Genomic DNA, 19,993 nt, shown 5'->3' with positions numbered 1-19,993 from the left:
CCCAGCTATTCTGGGGCCAGGTGTTTCGCAGCCATCTCCTCTCATTACCCTGGAATTACCAACAGATGGAATTGACAAGGCTGGGATTGTTAATTAACCTTTCAGGGCAGAGGCCTCAAGCTGCTGCTGCCCACATATACTTCCTGCACTGTATGTCTTTTTACTTTTCTTTCTTTTTTAATAATAAAACAATGACGATCCTGTGTGCAGGAACTAAGACCCGACACAGCCAAATAAATATATTTAAACAGAAACAATGAGGGTCTGACCATGGCCCCTCATGCAAGCACACCTGATACCCTGCTTCTGTCAGCTCTGGTCACCCTCAGTGGCCTGTGCACAGCCTCCTCTTCCTCCAGACCCCAGTGCCAGGCTTTCCAAAGCCCACAGACCCCTAGTCCAGGCAAACCACAGACTGGGTCACTTTTATCTGCCCAGGTAGCTAAAAGGAAGGGCACTGGAGCTCTGCCCCCACCTGGTGCATTCACACTGCACCCTCCTCCATGGGGACCTCACCCCAGATGCTCTAGGTGGGCCCCCAATGCAGCTATACAAACCAACTTCCCAAGACAGCAATCTGAAGCCAATCCACGGCTTAGCAGCCATTCTCATGCCAAACCCAGGAAAATTTTCAACAAAAGACACCCTCCCAGCACAAGCTGGGGCCAGGGCTCTTACTCTGTAGTCCCAAGTGTCCTAGCCAGGGCTCCTGCACAAAGGTGTCTTAGCTACAGCTCTGCACAAAGCCCCGGGGTGCGGTCCATTCCCTGCACTCTGGGCAGCCAGTGAACATCAAGGCCAATGCAAACACACAACCCCAAGTAAGAAAACCCCCTACACTCACTTGCATCCTTGGGCCTGCTGCTCCTCCTCACAGCTCTGGGGTGTTTGGATGCCTCCGGAGATCATTGTTGCTGCTTTCAAGTCCTTTCCCCAGAGAGGACCTCCAGAGTTGCACTCTCTGGCCCCAAGTTCACATCCAGCCCATACATAGGCCCCTCCAGCAAGAAATCTCCTTTGAGCTCTGTAGGGGCTTCCCGCAGGGTGGGCCTGGTCCTGGCAGCCGACTGACTATGGGCTCCAGGAAGGCAAACAGAAATGTGTGTGGCCTGAAGCTTCCAGGGCAGCAAGTGTGGGTCCTGCAAAGAGATGGGCAGGAGAGGATGCCCGGGATGCACCCGTGAATGTGCTCAGTGGCGGAAAGAACCAGAGCCCACAGGGAACCACTGCAGGAGCCACCCTCTGGCAGAACACTGACCTCAGGGGCTCTTGGGAGACCACGGGCCTGAGTCACCTGTTCCCTGCAGGAACCTCCCTGAGCGGAGAAGCAATTGGAAGCAGCTGTGGCACTCAGATCCCGTCTGTGCTGGGTGGCCACTGGCCAGAGCTGGGGAAGAGGTCCTGCATCTACATCCACCTTACCTCACCTGCTGCCTTGCACCTGCTCTGTTCAGGTGCCTACATCCTCCTCCTACCTGCCAGTGCAGGAGATGTAAAAGACTGGGTTATAATCCCTGGATTGAGAAGATCCCCTGGAGGAGAAAATTGCAACCCACTCCAGTATTCTTGCCTGAGAAATCCCATGGACAGAGGAACCTGGCGAACTACAGTCCCTGGGGTCACAAAGACTCAGATAGGACTGAGTGCATGCACACACACATACACACATTCTCTCTCTCTCTCTCTCTTTCTGTCTGTCTTTCTCCAGCCAGCCTGTGAGTTCAAGGAGCTGATGTAGTAAGTGGCAAAGGAAGACCCCTTAGTGACAGGTGTGCCCACTGTGGCCTTTGCAGGTTAGTGCAACGTCCATAGTAGGCAATTAAGCTCCACTACTTTGTCCACCTGATGGAAAGGGCTGACTCGCTGAAAAAGACCCTGATGCTGGGAAAGACTGAAGGGAGCAACAGGGGATGAGATGTTTGGATGGCATCACTGACTCAATGGACACATGTTTGAACAAACTCCGGGAGACAGGGCAGCCTGGTGTGCTGCAGTCCATGGGTTACAAAGAGTTGAACATGACTTAGTGATTGAATGACAAATGGTGTGTGTGTTGGGGTGAGGGTAGGTGGCCTGAGATTCACACATCCACGCCTTGACACTGAAAGGGGATGGCGGGGACAATCTTCATCTTTGCAAATGATCTCAGGATGGATGCTGTTTCATCATCACTTTGTTTTTCATTCAGTGTGTTTGCTGTTTACTTGATTGAGAGCTTGAGAAAGTGGGAAACATGACCGGGACATTTGGAAAGAGAAAGAGTTCTCAGATGTAGGGGTCAAAGAGATGTGGAAGGAAACCAGGGACCCCATAGCACATGGACAGAACCAAGCCACACTGCTTACCACTCAGTGGCCATGACTCATCAGCTCAGACACAAACCTTCCTTTTCTGTGGCTCTTCCCTCAATACCCCTCAATCTTTCCCACCACGTCCTTTTCTGGCCCCGAGTGTTTCCCTGAAATGCTGTGCCTTCGGCTTGCAGTTTTCAGGGAAACGTGCACACACACCCATTATTTAAAATATGCGTTTGATGTACAAAAGTCACTAAATAAAGAAAACTGACACCCAAAGTGTGTAGTGAATAACTTATTCATCTATTATCTTTTAAAAAATATGCATGATATTTTCTGGAAATCATGAAATATGAGGGCTATAGTATATGAGGCTATAAAGCCTCATCTAGAGGGTAAAGGATCCCTTTGCAGTGTAAAGGATCCCTTCAAGGTCCTTATGTGAGCGGTATGTGTTACATTTGAAAGCAGTCGACTCTTGGACAGTGCTTCCAATTTCAATGAGCATAAACATATCAGTTTGATGATATAAATGCTTTCAACTCCCTCACCTCTGTAAGTTACAACTCCTCCATCTCTGTGAGTTACAGCTACCCACCTTTGTAAGTTACAAGGAATCCATCTTTGTAAGTTACTGGCCACTTCCTTCTCACCTTCATTCTCACTTTTCAAAGGCAATATTTGTCTACCTATATCTGTTAGAAAGTTCTATATATACATGAAGCATTTGAATTTTAGAAATATAAAAAAAAATCTGACTCTTAGGCACATAAAATATGAAAACTTTTAAAGGTAAGCAAAAAAATGTGGTGGTGAATGCACCTTATTATATTCAGGACTAGCTTGGTACATTTGTCAATGGGATGATCATGGATCTATAAGATGTGATATAATGAGAACAGAAATAGCCACAGAGGGTCCAAGAACAGCTATGAGAAACTGAGCTGCTGTCTCCTTGAAGGAAAACACTTTGAGAAACTTTTGGGAGGCCCCAGTTTTGTATATCTCAGTTCTCCTCTTTGGACTGAAAAGTGATAGGTTATATGAAACATACACTGGTGTTCTTTCCTGTTTACTCCAATTCTCTCTCAAGTGGAACTCACCTCCTGTTTATGGTGGGAGGGGGCGCTGTTTCCTTGAAGCAGGAAGCCAGCTATACAGATTTTGGTTTATACTAGCAATTTCTAAAGTAGAAAGTTTAACAGATGTCAGTGATAAAGTATACGGTAGTGAGTAGTATAGTCTAACTATAGCCATGACCCTACATCTTCCGTTTAAGGATTTAGTGTGGGATCAATACAATCCTGGAGCTTGGGAAATTGTACTGAGGGTAAGGTTCAGAGAGAAACTCGTCTCATTTTCCACTGATTGTAAGTCAGAGACCAACAAAAGCTGGCTCCTCGGCATGAAGCCAAGGAAATCCATTTAGGGTCGGTGACCCAGGGGGCCCAGGTTGGAAGGGGAGAGCTCTGCAACCTTCTGAGGAAGTTCACATGGGCAGGTTTTATTTCCCACTCACTTAAGGATCCTCCCCAAGCTGGTTCATCCTTCAGGGCAAGGATGAACTAAAGAAAGGCTCTGAAGGTTTTATGCACTTGTATCTGCCACCTGGAATCTATGAGCAAGTTTCTGAACTCTGCTTGAGTAAATACTTAAGGTTCTAAGAGGTAAGCTGGGGAGATATAAAATTGAGGTTCAGAAAGAGGGACCAATATTTCTGCTTCTAGTGATCTTATTTGAAAGAATTTACTAAATTTAGAGGCTTCTGAACTGTAAAAACTCTTAATCACTTATACAATTTTCATACATAATGCTTTTGGCTAGTTAAATGCACAAGTTCATCATGTGTAAATATCAAGATTACTCTAGGATAACAGTAATATTTTAAAGGTTGGGAGAGGGGTTCTAAGAGATATATATATATTTGCCTTTTGATTATATTTCAGTACGTGTGTTTGTCCTAAGTTGCTTCAGTCGTGTCCAACTCTTTGTGATTCTACAGACTGTAACCTGCCAGACTCCTCTGTTCATGGGATTCCCTAGGCCAGGATACTGGAGTGGGTTGTCATGCTTTCCTCCAGGGGATCTTCTTGATCCAGGGCTCAAACCAAATCTCTCCTGTCTCCTGCATCGGCAGGCAGATTCTCTACCACTAGTGCCACCTGGGAAGCCCCATATTTCAGTACATTCAGATACAAAGTCAATCACATTTATATGCACAGGGAGGGTGGCTGTGTTTACTATAGTAAAGGAAATAATTATTTTAAGTTCTAAGTAATATCCTATTCTGCCTTTTAAATGTTGTGAATTAAAATGCATAATATATGTTTGTATATAGACTTAATTCCTTTAAAATTATTTTAGAAACAACTAATGTACATGTATTCAATCAAAATAAATTTGTTTAATGTATTCTAAGTGTTGGATGGGGATATAAGGAAAAATCAGCAAACATTTTGCTACCTAAACACCTAAAAGAGGCAAGTGGGGGGGGGAGTATATTTTAAACGTAAAAATCATTCAACTACACATCTGTTCATGAAGCTGTGTACAAGGCCCTGTGTCCTTATCTTCTGAAGTAAAATGCTGACTCAAGAGTTAATGATTGGGAAAGGTGAAGATGCAGAAACAAAGAATAAGTGTTGGGCTAAAGAACTGGTAAAAATTTCTACTATAATTCTGCAACATAACAGAATCACCAAACTTCCAGTTCCCTGAAAGATACAGATAAAGGTCTGATACACATCCCTAAGTTGTTTTTACAGGAAGCCTACCCCCGCTCCAATGAAACCTGCTGACCACAAGAACATAGACCCTCAACTGGTTGAAAATAGAAGGTTGATGATGCTTGAAACTTCACCTTGATGCCAACCAATCCAAGAACTGTCCATGAGCTGATCATGCCCCGTTCCTCGAACACTATAAAACTCCTCACAAACTCCACCAGGGTGGGTCACATGGTTTTCAGGTCATGAGACCACTGCGCCCCCCTTTGCCTGGCAAAGCAATAAAAGTTACTCTTCTATTTCACCTGAAACTCGGTCTCTGTGTTTCTATTCAGCACTGGAGAACAGAGGCCAGGATTTCGGCAACAGTCATCCACATAAAATTCATTTAAAATCCTGTAAATTCTAAGAAATCTGGTTATTTATAGCTCCTGCTTGCTCTTTGTGATGGATGGCTTCCCAGTAAGCCATTTGAACAACCCCTTTGCAGATTCACTATCATGTACAATAATAAAAGTCAATTAATATCTTACTGACTTTTGGACACCTTTATGTTCCTTTTCCCAGAAACCAAAGACTGAAATAATAATAACAATTTTATTTCCTTTTGAGACATAAAGTAACAATGATTCTTGGTGAAATTAGGTGATCCTTTTATGGTGTACCATAAAGAAGGCTCAGTGCCAAAGAACTTGATGCTTTCAAATTGTGGTACTGAAGAAGACTCTTTTTTTTTAATATAAATTTATTTATTTTAATTGGAGGCTAATTACTTTACAATATCATATTGGTTTTGCCATACATTAACATGAATCTGAACCCCCCTCCCACCTCCCTCCTCATACCATCCCTCTGGGTCATCCCAGTGCACCAGCCCCTAGCATCCTGTATCCTACAGAAGACTCTTGACAGTCCCTTGGACTGCAAGGAGATCAAACCAGTAAATTCTAAAAGAAATCAACCCTGAATATTCATTGGAAGGACTGATATTGAAGCTGAAGCTCCTATACTTTGGCCATTTGACATGAGGAGCCGACTCACTGGAAGAGACCCTGATGCTGGGAAAGACTGTGGGCAGGAGGAGAAGGCAGTGACAGAGAATAAGATGGTTGGATGGCATCACTGACTCAATGGATATGAGTTCAAGAAAACTCCATGAGATAGTGAAAGACAGGGAAGCCTGGCATTCTGTAGTTCATGGGGTTGCGAAGATTTGGACACAACTTAGCGACTAAACAATGATATGTTAGAAATCCCACTTCCTTGCTGACACAGTCCTACAGGAGACCCCTCATTTCTGTTCAATTCAATCAGCCCATCTGCCTGGTTACCTCTACATGCAAAGATAGAACTGTCAGTTTCAGAGCATTCTCATTTACCTCTTTCAGCTTGAGTTATTCTCTGCATAGAGAAACAACATAGAAAGGCAAGTAGAGGCAGACCTGCAGATATAGATGGTTACAGCTACAGATGGTCCTAAACAGATGGTTTACTGCTTCAGATCAGGGGGTTTCATCCTCAGAATTTTTGACATTTCATAGCAGACAATCCTCTGTCACATGGGGCTGTCTTGTGTGTCTTAAGGCATCTATCAGCATGTACCATACCTCCATACCCAGTGGACCCCCACCCAACTGTGTCAAACAAGAATGTCTCTAGACATTACCAAACGTTCACTATGGCATAAGATTGCTTCTGGTTGAGAAATATTGATATACATATATATACATATATCTATGTATATATAGGGAGAAGGCAATGGCACCCCACTCCAGTACGGTTGCACGGAAAATCCCATGGATGGAGGAGCCTGGTGGGCTGCAGTCCATGGGATCACTAAGAGTCAGACACAACTGAGTGACTTCACTTTCACTTTCCACTTTCATGCATTGGAGAAGGAAATGACAACCCACTCCAGTGTTCTTGCCTGGAGAATCCCATGGACGGAGAAGCCTGGTAGGCTGAAGTCCATGGGGTCGCACAGAGTCAGACACGACTGAAGCGACTTGGCAGCAGCATGTATATATATGTATATATATATATGAGAGAGTGAGTGGAAAAATATTAAGATACAGATATTCATAGACATACAGATAATTGCCTCCATAAGAAGTCCAGAGGCAGAGCACACATACTTACGAAACTCAAAATCACCCAAATGCTAATTCAAATAGATATACGCGTCCCAACATTCACAGCATCATTATTTACAAGAGCCAAGATACAGAAGCAACCCAAGTGCCCAATGACAGATAAATGCATAAGGAAGATGTGGTATATGTATATATTAGAAAACAACTCAGCCATAAAAAGGAATGAATTTTTGCCATTTGCAACAACGTGGATGGACCTGTAGGGCAGTATGCAAAATGAAATGTCAGAGAAAGACAAATACCGTATGTCTTCACTAGTATGTGGAATCTAAACTATTAAAAAAAAAAAAAAACACATGTGAATATAAGTATAACAAAATAGAAACAAACCCAGGGAAATGAAACTAGTGTTTAATATGTGTACAAACTACTATGTATACAATAAATGAGCAGTATATATATATTGTATAACACAAGGAGTACAGCCAAGTTTACAATAATTATCAATAGAGTATATAATTTTTAAAAATTCTGAATTGCTCTGATATATGCCTGAAAGTCATATAATATTGTACATCAACTGCATCTGAATTCTGGAAAAAAAGAGAAAAGAGCAACAACAGTAAAAACAAAACCTCCCCTACTCCTAGCCTGCCTTGAACACCAGGAGAGCCATACCTTTTCTGGATTAAGGCAGCATTTTATCCTGATTAAAATGACAATGGCTGGAAGGCAGCCCTCAGGCTGGATAGATGCCCTGATTCTCCTTCTGACGGCATCCTTGCAATCACTACAATGTGCTGCAATTATTGAATATATATAAGGAAGGGATACTCTGGGTCCCGCCAGCATCCAAAATTCCAGATGGTGTTTTATTAGATATTACATGTCATTTATTCAAGAAAATAAAACATTGAGAACAATTCAACACCGATACTGCTATAATTCATAAGTGTTACCTATAGTGAAAGTCGCTCAATTATGTCTGACTATAGTCCATGGAATTATCCAGGCCAGAATACTGGAGTGGGTAGCTGTAACCCTTCTCTAGAGGATCTTCCCAACCCAGGGATTGAACCCAGGTCTCCCCCATTGCAGGTGGATTCTTTACCAGCTGAGCCACCAGAGAAGTATATACTGAGAAATTTCTTCATGCTAGCAAATAAAGATCTCATTTATTATTTTTTCATAGTACACTGTAATACATGCATCCTCTAACCTAGAAAGATAGACCTTCTTATAAAATAAAAAAATACATTTTTGAATTTGTTTTTAATGCTATCAAAATGCACCCATCAGCATTTCATTCCATGTATATTTCATGGTAGTTTTGTATAATAAATTCTTACATAGAATAGCCTTGCTGAAAGAGACAGCTTGCATTAACAGTTTTTTGAGAGAAATATCAAAATTTCTGTCCAAAAGTAATGGCTGCAATTCATAACTTTACCAACAGGATATAAAGGCATTTGTCTAAGTATGTCAAAAACTCTGCGTTACCAAAAATATTTTAAGTTTTTCCATTCAGAGTGGTGAGATATTATATTGCATTATTGTTTTAATTTGCCTTAAATATACTTATTACCATGGATGGCTTATATTTGAACTCCTTATTCATATTTTTACCTGATTTTCAATTAAAGGATTTATTTCATTCCTCACAGTTCTGGGAGTACATGTCATAAATTAAGAAAATAGTCCCTTGTGTTTCACACTACTTCAAATTCTTTTTCTCAATTTTGTTTTTGGATTTTAAATTTCAGGATGTCCAATTCTTCAGTCATTTTCTCCATAACTTCTAAGTTATGTATACTGAAGTAGTTCTTGTTAGTATTTTTATCATTACATATTAATATTTAAATTGATGGTCCAACATGTTAATTTTGTTTTAAGCAGGGAAGACAAGATTTTGTATTTTATAAAACTGTGTCTACTTTCATGTTTCTGTCACCAAGACCTCAAAATAGATTTGTCTGCTAAAAACAGGGTCATGTTGCAAGTTATCTGTTAGTCTTCCTGTCCTTTCATCCTCTCTCTGTAACTCTGAGTGGCTTTCCATATGTCTACATTTATACAAGAAATCTGTCCTAGTATTTGGGGGGTTGGGAAATATGTTCCCCATACATATATTCATGGTTACTGAAAACACTCAGTTGCCCATATTAATATGATTTATTACTTCCAAAATGACCAGGATAATGAAATAAACCATTCATTTTGGCTCATGTAAAAACACCACTGCAGCATGGATAGTAGTGAACAGAATCCAAATACATGTTAAAACTTGCTTGTAGTTTTGCAAACATATTTCTGCCTATCTCCTTTAAACGCTTCATATTTTATTTCCAGAATCTCTCATTATTAGCAGTTTAGTCATTTTTTGTTAATAAATGAGTCTTATGAAAAAGTACATGCAGTTTTTAATGAGTTGTTGCACATTAAAATCAACTGAGAAGATTATATACAACTACATGTGTGCATGCATGTTAAGTCGCCTCAGTCATGTCTGACTCTTTGTGACCCTATGGACTGCAGCCTGCCAGGCTTCTCTGTCCGTGGGATTCTCCAGGCAAGAATAATGGAGTGTGTTGCCACGCCCTCCTCCAGGGTATCTTCCCAAACTAGGGATTGAACCTGTGTCTCTTATGTCTCCTGCATTGGCAGGCAGGTTCTTTACCATTAGTGCCACTTGGTAAGCAAACAAGTACATATTTCTATATAAATGCAAACAGAAATATATGTTTAGGCCTCAGTTGGATCCTTGAGTCTTTGATTTTACTGGTCTTCTCTTCAACACTAGCCAGCTGCAGACCACCAACTTAAAAAAATAAACCAATGGACTCAACCTTACCCAGTGACATTTATCTTGACCATGAGCTACTAATATAAAGCATATGCTCAGGAAGGGAATTTGGATGCTGTATCAAATGATTTTTAATTTCACCGTCTTACAATATGTACAAAGAATAGTGACCGTGGCTGACAGATTCACAGACTCATCGAAACATGATAGGTTTGTAGGAGAGGAAGGAACACTGTCGCTGTCCCCCACAGCCTCTCTGCAGCGCCCCCTCTCGGACAGGAGGGCCTGTTTGATAGGATCCCTAAGCGCTCAGCCCTGGGTGTTCTTTGGAAGGAATGATGCTAAAGCTGAAACTCCAGTACTTTGGCCGCCTCATGCAAAGAGTTGACTCATTGGAAAAGACTCTGATGCTGGGAGGGATTGGGGGCAGGAGAAGGGGACGACAGAGAACGAGATGGCTGGATGGCATCACCAACTTGATGGACGTGAGTTTGAGTGAACTCCAGCAGTTGGTGATGGACAGGGAGGCCTGGCATGCTGCAATTCATGGGATCGCAAAGAGTCGGACATGACTGAGCGACTGAAATGAACTGAACTGAACTGAACTGAACTGAAGCGCTGGTGGGGCCGCTGGGCTTTGACAGCCTGAGACGTCCACCCTGCGGAGCGGGCCCTTCTGCTGCCTCTCACAGACTGGAAGGCCATCTCTCCAGGGCGTGCTGGTCTGATGGTACTGCCTCATCCTTTCTAGTCCCTGACCACATGGCTGGCCGCATGCGATGAGATACTAAGATGTCATTGTTATGAATACAATACTCCAGAAGCTTTTATCCTATTTTTTCATCCTATGTTTCTCAGAGTCTTACATGGGACATTAGGCACCAATCAAGCTAAAAATAAAATGATGCTTTGATTTTTATCCAACTATGGGTCTGTGAATGGCTCCCTAGGACCTCATAATGACAATGGGGGAGAGTAGGGTGGAATTTTGACACTGCTGGGCCTTTAGCCTAATTTAATCCAAATGCCATCAAACCCCCTTATTAGCTCTTAAAAGTTCTCAAGTTCTAAACATCACCAGATAGAGTTAATATTATACAAATTCCTTCAGTAACACATTCAACCACATTTCCTTGAAAAAACAAAACAAGACTGATACCTCAGCATCACCCAGTCATGATTTTCTGACTTTCATGGCCCTATCACAGTCATCTCTTACCTCTTCATCACCATCAATGCAGAAAATTAGGGGTAATCCTGTAAAAGTGAGAGGAAGATAGAGCGAAGAAGTCTGTCACAGCTATTTTCCTAGAACTTGTAATAATCATGGAATAAATATGCTGATTTTCCACTTCTGCATGGCACAGTATTCCTTCATAAGTCCACTTTTATTTACTTTTTGAAGTTATAATGGGATTTACTTTCCAAGTTTGATATTATAATGTTATTACACTTGGAAATTGATGTCAACTTCAATTATTTTAGATTTGGGGACAAATTGAAATACAACTTCTAATTTAGAGAATGTCTACAAGATATGACTGTCTCTATGCTCACTTAGAGGAGACAGTTATATTTAAGTCATGTTGGGTTAGACACACAGAGTTCAGTGAGGGGTGGTCCTGAATCGGGAATTAAATCAAAATTGTTCCATGAAGATTTATTGACTATTTTAAACTGAAGTATCTGTTTTCATCAGAGAAGATAGTTACAGCACAGTTATTGGCCTTGGAGGATGTATGTTCTATTTGCCATATTAGAACACACAAAGATATATACAACCTTCAACAAAGGCAACATCAGAGATATTGTGATTTCAAAGGAATATATGATTCAAGGTCTATGTTAGTAGCAAGTGCTAAAGGCATTAAGACTTAAAAAAAAAAAAAGGACTTGTTGGAGGGGTGTCATTTTTTAACTTGGGATGCACAGGGACAATTTTGTGAAATATTAATAAAAATAATATGCAATCGGTTTTAAAAGTTGAATATAACTTAGGCAAGCAGAGTGAAAGATGAGGAATATTGTAGTATATTATATTTTCTTACAAGATCAGAACAAGGAATAACTCATAGACCCATTTAAGTAAATATGTCCCCTAAAATATATTCATAGACTGAACCCACCTCACCCCCCCGCCCCAGCAAATTCACATTCTCCCCCACTGCTAATGTGTTGGCATTTGAAGGTGGAGGCTCTAGGAAGTGGTTAGTGATTAGGGAGTGTGGGGGGCTTCCCGGAAGGGTGAGGGACTTCCTTGGTGGCTCAGATGGCAAATAATCTTCCTGCAATACAGGAGACCCAGGGTCAGGAAGACTCCCTGGAGAAGGGAATGGAAACCACTCCAGTATTCTTGCCTGGGAAATCCCATGGACCGAGGAGCCTGGCAGGTTACAGTCCATGGATTGCAAAGAGTCGTTCACAACTGAGTGACTAACACTAGGGAGGGTGGAGTTCTCATGATTATGATTAGCACTCTTCTATGAGAGACCTTGGAGAGTTCCCCAGCCCTTTTTACCACATGAAGACACTGACAGCAGAGACACAGATAGCCCCTATGAACAAAGAAACAGGCCCTCGTTAGACACAAATTTTGCTGGCAACTTAATCTTGAACTTTTTGCCTCCAGAACTATGGGGAATAAATGTCCATTGTTATTTAACCTCCCAGTCCATGGTATATCCTGTTATAACAGCCAGAGTGGACTGAAACACTACAGGGAAAACATGGAAGAGACTGGAGGGCAGACATGTTTAATAGTTTGGGGTCAGATTGGAGGGTTCCTTTAATATCAGGGTCATGTTGACTAGAGTGTTCTTCTTACTGGCAACATAGAATGCAGACGGGAGCACAGCAACTGTCTCAGGATTAGAGAGGGTGAGCCTGCAGCCACATATCATTGTCTCAGTATATCGGTCAACCCCTATGTAGGGTGAACCTTGGACAGGACAGGGCCTTCATGGAGCATTTTCTGTGAGGATCAAAACAGGCTGTGGTTTAAAGAGAGATACTGCAAAATAAAATGTTTAGGGTTTTATGACCACCTGGTGGGACTTCCGTGGAGATTTGAGAATCAAGAGAAACTACAGAGTCAATATGGCCAGAGATTTAAAAAATAGCAGTAACATGACAGCTCATAAAAAAACAGCAAGGGCACAAAAACAGAAATATAGATCAATGGAACAGGAAAGAAAGGCCAGAGATAAAACCACTTACCTATGGTCAATTAATCTACCAAAAGGAGGCAAGAGTATAAAACAGAGAAAAAAGTCTCTTCAATAAATGGTGCTGGGAAAACTGGAAGCTACATGTAAAAGAATGAAATTAGAGCATTCTCTAACATCATACAGAAAATAAACTCAAAATGGATTGAAGACTGAAAAGTAAGACCAGATACTATAAATCTCTTAGAGGAAGACATAGCCAGAACACTCTCTGACATAAATCACAGTAAGGTCTTTTTTGATCTACTCCTACAGTAATGAAAATAAAAACAAAAATAAGCAAATTGGACCTAATTAAACTTAAAGCTTTTGCACAGTAAAGGAAATAGTAAACAAAACGAAAAGGCAACATACAGAATGGAAGAAAATATTTGCAAATTAAGTGACCAATGATGCGTTAACTTCTAAAATGTTAAAACAGCTCATGAAGCTCAATATAAAACAAACAAAAAACACCCAATCAAAAAATGGGCTGAAGATCTAAATAGACATTTCTCTAAAGAAGACATACAGATGGCCAAGAGGCACATGAAAATGTGCTCAACATAACTAACTATTAGAGAAATCCAAATCAAAACTTCAATGAGGTATCACCTCACACTAGTCAACACTGTCATCATCAAATAATCTACAAACAATAAATGCAAGAGAGGGTGTAGAGAAAAGGTAACCCTCCTACATTATTGGAGGAATATAAACTGATACAACCACTATGGAGAACAGTATGTAGGTTCCTTCAAAACCTAAAAATAGAGCTACCATATAATACAGCAGTCCTACTCCTGGACATATCTATTAAAAAACAAAACAAAACAAAAAACATAACTTGAAAAGATACATGTACCCTAATGTTCACAGCAACACTATTCACAATAACCAGGACATGGAAGCAACCTAAATATCCATCCATGGAGGAATGGGTAAATATGATGTGGTATACACACACACACACACACACAAACACACACACACAATAGCATATTACTCAACTATAAAAAAAGAAAAAAATAATGCCATTTGCAGTGGCATTTATGGACTTAAGAGATTGTCATATTGAGTGCAGTAAGCAAGATAGAGAAAGACAAATACTGTATATGACTTATATGTGGAATCTAAAAAAAGAAAATAGTACTTGTGAATCTATTTACAATACAGAAATAGAGTCACAGATGTAGAAAACAAACTTATTGTTACAAAGAAAGAAAAGGAGGGAGAGATAAATTTGGAGATTGTGATTGAAATATATGTGCTACTATATGTGAAATGTTGTGCTGTGCTTAGTTGCTCAGTCATGTCCAACTCTTTGCGACCCCATAGGCTTGCAAGGCTCCTCTGGCCATGGGATTCTCCAGACAAGAATATTGGAGTGGGTTGACATTTCTTTCTCCAGGGACTCTTCCCAGCCCAGGGATCAAATCCAGGTCTCCCACATTGCAGGCAGATTCTTTACTGTCTGAGCCAAAAGGGAAGCAAAGTATACACCAGGGAATACTCTATAATGACGTTTATAGGAATGGAATCTAAAAAATAGTAGATATGTACATATGCATAACTGATTCATTTTACTAATATAACATTGTAAATCAACTATACACCCATAAAAATTAATTAAAAAACAATGAGTAACTAAAGTTTTAATTCCAGATAATCTAGGAGCAGGTTCCTATTCCTAATTTGAGTCTAATCATTTCTTTCGTGCTCACAAGTTTTCATTTAATGCTCAATATACTGTATTGGTGTTTTTCTTTCTGATTTACTTTGCTCTGTATAATAGGCTCCAGTTTTATCCACCTCATTAGAACTGATTCAAATGCATTATTTTTAATAGCTGAGTAATATTCTATTGTGTATATGGACCACAACTTTAGAGTGGGAGAAAATAATATTAAATGAAGCAACTGACAAAGAATTAATCTCAAAAATATACAAACAACTCCTGCAGCTCAATTCCAGAAAGAAAGAAAAAAGTGACCCAATCAAAAAATGGGCCAAAGAACTAAATAGACATTTCTTCAAAGAAGACATACAAATGGCTAACAAACACATGGAAAAAAATGTTCAACAGCACTCATTATCAGAGAAATGCAAATCAAAACCACAATGAGGTACCATCTCACACTGGTCAGAATGGCTGCTATACAAAAGTCTATAAACAATAAATACTGGAGAGTGTGCACAGAAAAAGGAACATTCTTATACTGTTGGTGGGAATGCAAACTAGTATAGCCACTATGGAGAACAGTGTGGAGATTCCTTAAAAAAACTGTAAACAGAGCTGCCATATGACCCAGTAATCCCACTGCTGGGCATACACACCAAGGAAACCAGAATTGAAAGAGACACATGTACCCCAATGTTCATCGCAGCACTGTTTACATTAGCCAGGACATGGAAGCAACCTAGATGGCCATCAGCAGACAGAGCACAGTAAGTCAGAAAGAAAAAACACCAATACAGTATATTAATGCATACATATGGAATTTTGAAAGATGGTAACGTGAGACACCAAAAGAGGCACAGATGTATAGAACAGTCTTTTGGACTCTGTGGGAGAAGGTGAGGGTGGGATGATTTGAGAGAATATCGTTGAAACATGTATACTACCATATGTGAAATAGATCGCCAGTCCAGGTTTGATGCATGAGACAGGGTGCTCAGGGCTGGTGCACTGGAATGACCCTGAGGGATGGGATGAGGAGGGAGTGGGAGGGAGGGTCAGGGTAGGGGACACATGTACACCCATGGCTGATTCATGTCAATGTATGGAAAAAAACACCACAATATTGCAGAGGAAGGTGAACTTCCAAACTCATTCTATGAGGCCACCATCACCCTAATACCAAAACCTGACAAAGATGCCACAAAAAAAGAAAACTACAGACCAATATCACTGATAAACATAGATGCAAAAATCCTTAACAAAATTCTAGCAAACAGAATCCAACAACATGTTTAAAAGATCATAAATCATGACCAAGTGGGCTTTATCCCAGGGATGCAAGGTTCTTCAATATCTGCAAATCAATCAATGCAATACACTACATTAACAAATTGAAAGATGAAAACCATATGATTATCTCAATAGATGCAGAAAAAACCTTTGACAAAATTCAACATCCATTTATGATAAAAACCCTCCAGAAAGCAGAAATAGAAGGAACATACCACAACATAATAAAGGCTATATATGACAAACCCACAGCAAACATTATCCTCAATGGTGAAAAATCGAAAGAATTTCCCCTAAAGTTAGGAACAAGACAAGGGTGCCCACTCTCATCACTACTATTCAACATAGTTTTTGAAGCTTTGGCCACAGCAATCAGAGCAGAAAAAGAAATAAAAGGAACCCAGATTTGAAAAGAAGAAGTAAAACTCTCACTGTTTGCAGATGACATGATCCTCTACATAGAAAACCCTAAAGATTCTACCATAAAATTACTAGAGCTAATCAATGAATATAGTAAATTTGCAGGATATAAAATCAACACACAGAAATCCCTTGCATTCCTATACACTAACAATGAGAAAACAGAAAGAGAAACGAAGGAAACAATTCCATTCAACACTGTAACAAAAAGAATAAAATACTTAGGAATATATCTACCTAAAGAAACAAAAGACCTATATATAGAAAACTATAAAAAACTGGTGAAAGAAATCAAAGAGTACACAAATAGATGGAGAAATATACCAAGTTCGTGGATCGGAAGAATCAATATAGTGAAAATGAGTATATTACCCAAAGCAATCTATAGATTCAATGCAATCCCTATCAAGATACCCATGGTATTTTTTAGAACTAGAACAAATAATTTCACAATTTGTATGGAAAAACAAAAAACCTCAAATAGCCATGGCAATCTTGAAAAAGAAGAATGGAACTGGAGAAATCAACCTGCCTGACTTCAGTCTCTACTATAAAGTCACAGTCATCAAGACAGTATGGTACTGGCACAGAGAGAAATATAGATCAATGGAACAAAATAGAAAGCCCAGAGATAAATCCATGCACCTATGGACACCTGTGTATAAAAAAAAAAACTATAAAACACAGATGAAACAAATCAAAGATGACAAATAGATGGAGAAATATACCATGTTCATGGATCAGAAGAATCAATATAGTGAAAATGAGTATACTATCCAAAGCAATCTATAGATTCAATGGAATCCCTATCAAGCTACCAACAGTATTTTTCACAGAACTAGAACAAATACTTTCACAATTTGTATGATAAGACATCTTATCTTTGACACAGGAAGCAAAAATATATAAAGGAGAAAAGACAATCTCTTTAACAAGTGGTGTAACCACTTATTAAACAGTGGGAAAACTGGTCAACCACTTGTAAAAGAATGAAACTAGATCACTTTCTAACACCATACACAAAAGTAAACTCAAAATGGATTAAAGATCTAAACATAAGACCAGAAACTATAAAACTCCTAGAGGAAAACATAGGCAAAACACTCTCAGATATAAACCACAGCAGGATCCTCTATGACCCATCTCCCAGAATATTGGAAATAAAAGCAAAAATAAACAAATGGGACCTAATTAAAATTAAAAGCATCTGCATAACAAAGGAAACTATAAACAAGGTGAAAACACAGCCTTCAGAACGGGAGAAAATAATAACAAATGAAGAAATGGACAAAGACTTAATCTCAAAAATAGACAAGCAGCTCAATTCCAGGAAAATAAACGACCCAATCAAAAAAGAACAAAACAGACATTTCTCCAAAGGAGACATACAGATGGCTAACAAACACATGAAAAGTTGCTCAACATCACTCATTATCAGAGAAATGCAAATCAAAACCACAAATAGGTACCATTTCACGCCAGTCAGAATGGCTGTGATCCAAAAGTCTACAAGCAATAAATGCTGGAGAGGGTGTGGAGAAAAGGGAACCCTCTTACACTGTTTTTGGGAATGCAAACTAGTACAGCCACTATGGAGAACAGTGTGGAGATTCCTTAAAAAACTGGAAATAGAACTGCCACAATACTGTAAAGTAATTAGTCTCCAATTAAAAAAAAAAAAAAAAAAAAGCTCAATAGCCACATACTAAAAGTTGATTTATTGATGGATATATAAATCATATATGAGTTTGTTTCATATAGATAATCTAAAATGAAACATACACTGTACACTATTGCTTTGTTTAAAGTTTTTTGTTACATGCTGCTGCTGCTGACATAGGTTAAATCAAATATTCTCACTAAATTTCAAGTTACAACATAAACATGAGTAATCCTTAACCTCAAATTCTGTTAGCTAGGGATTACATGTAAATCTTATGTAATCTATATAAAAAGGTTTATCTATTGTATTTGCACAAAATATATTTTTTTATAATAAAATGATCAAGAATCAATGAATATTATACACTGTCAATTTTCATTAGTGCACATTTTCAGCTGCTAAAATCTGTGTTTGTACAGAAGTAACACAACCAGAGACCATGACAGCTCTAAGTGGTAACTTTCCTGACAACTGAGTGAATTGGCAGCTCACAATCAAGTCTCTCACAAAGGTGCCCTTTGTTTGAATTCCAGAGATTCTCTGGGTTGCGATTCAATTTTATTTGAGAAATAAACAACTGTTCCAAGATACATGGGAAATAAATAGCCTTGGAGTCTCCACCTCAACCTTATTAATTAGATTTCAATCCTGTTATTATACAAATACTTTGTCCATTAACTAATGTTGAAATACTACAACCTGCTCACATATTTGCCCTAATAATGAGAACATTTTTTATTTCATATCATTATGTTTCCTATTACATAACATTATTTATTTACTATTTCACGCCATTCTTGATTCAAATTTTATATTTGTAAAGGCCCTTGGGGCATGGCAACCCACTCCAGTATACTTGTCTGGAGAATCCTCATAGACAGAGGAGACTGGCAGGCTGCAATCCATGGGGTCACAAAGAGTCGGACATGACTGAGTGACTAAGCACAGCACACAGCATAGTACTTAGCAGTTATTATTGGAATTCTGTTTCTGATATGCTTTGGGAATTTGTTAGGACACCTGAAATGGTCACTTCTGTGGCCCAGAAGAATTATAATGTAAAAGACATGTACTCCTTGGAAGACAAGTTATGATCAACCTAGATAGCATATTCAAAAGAAGAGACATTACTTTGCCAACAAAGGTCCGTCTAGTCAAGGCTATGGTTTTCCCAATGGTCATGTATGGATGTGAGAGTTGGACTGTGAGGAAACCTGAGCGCTGAAGAATTGATGCTGTTGAACTGTGGTGTTGGAGAAGACTCCTGAGAGTCCCACGGACTGCAAGGAGATCCAACCAGTCCATTCTGAAGGAGATCAACCCTGGGATTTCTTTGGAAGGAATGGTGCTAAAGCTGAAACTCCAGTACTTTGGCCACCTCATACAAAGATTTGACTCATTGGAAAAGAGTCTGATGCTGGGAGGGATTGGGGGCAGGAGGAGAAGGGGATGACAGAGGATGAGATGGCTGGATGGCATCACTGACTCGATGGACGTGAGTCTGAGTGAACTCCGGGAGTTAGTGATGGACAGGGAGGCCTGGCGTGCTGCGATTCATGGGGTCGCAAAGAGTTGAACACGCTGAGTGACTGAACTGAATTGAACTGATTAGGATGTCCACTCAAAGAGGCATTCTGAGTATGGAGTTCAGAGGGAAAGTTATATCATATAATAGAAAGACAAAAACATTTTCCTTACTGTAAGGACAGGAAACACATAGAATTGTGACTTGTTATTCATCTCAAATGAAAATTTATAAGTAACTGAGTAATTTGTGCAAACCCAAGCAGTTTCTTTCTTATCAGTCTTCCTTACTTTCT

General features: G+C 39.7%; 1 protein-coding gene across 3 annotated transcripts in view; it reads right to left on the bottom strand.

Moving 5' to 3' along the window:
* Positions 1 to 19,993, bottom strand: part of CSMD1 (CUB and Sushi multiple domains 1) — a 2,066,326-nt gene that overhangs the window by 1,650,384 nt on the left and 395,949 nt on the right. The window contains exon 1 of one of the 3 annotated variants that reach the window (XM_044938996.2): positions 845 to 1,468. The exons of the other annotated variants lie outside the window; for them this stretch is intronic. Within the exon in view, the coding sequence (XP_044794931.2) occupies positions 845 to 909 (65 nt within the window). The 5' untranslated portion in view covers positions 910 to 1,468. Of the gene's footprint in view, positions 1 to 844; positions 1,469 to 19,993 lie in introns of those variants that run through there. 3 annotated transcript variants of the gene reach the window in all.

The sequence above is a fragment of the Bubalus bubalis genome, chromosome 1 (genome assembly GCF_019923935.1).
Source record: "Bubalus bubalis isolate 160015118507 breed Murrah chromosome 1, NDDB_SH_1, whole genome shotgun sequence".
Lineage (NCBI taxonomy): Eukaryota > Metazoa > Chordata > Mammalia > Artiodactyla > Bovidae > Bubalus > Bubalus bubalis.
Note: the sequence above shows the minus strand (reverse complement) of the source record. Positions and strands in the feature narration are given on the sequence as shown.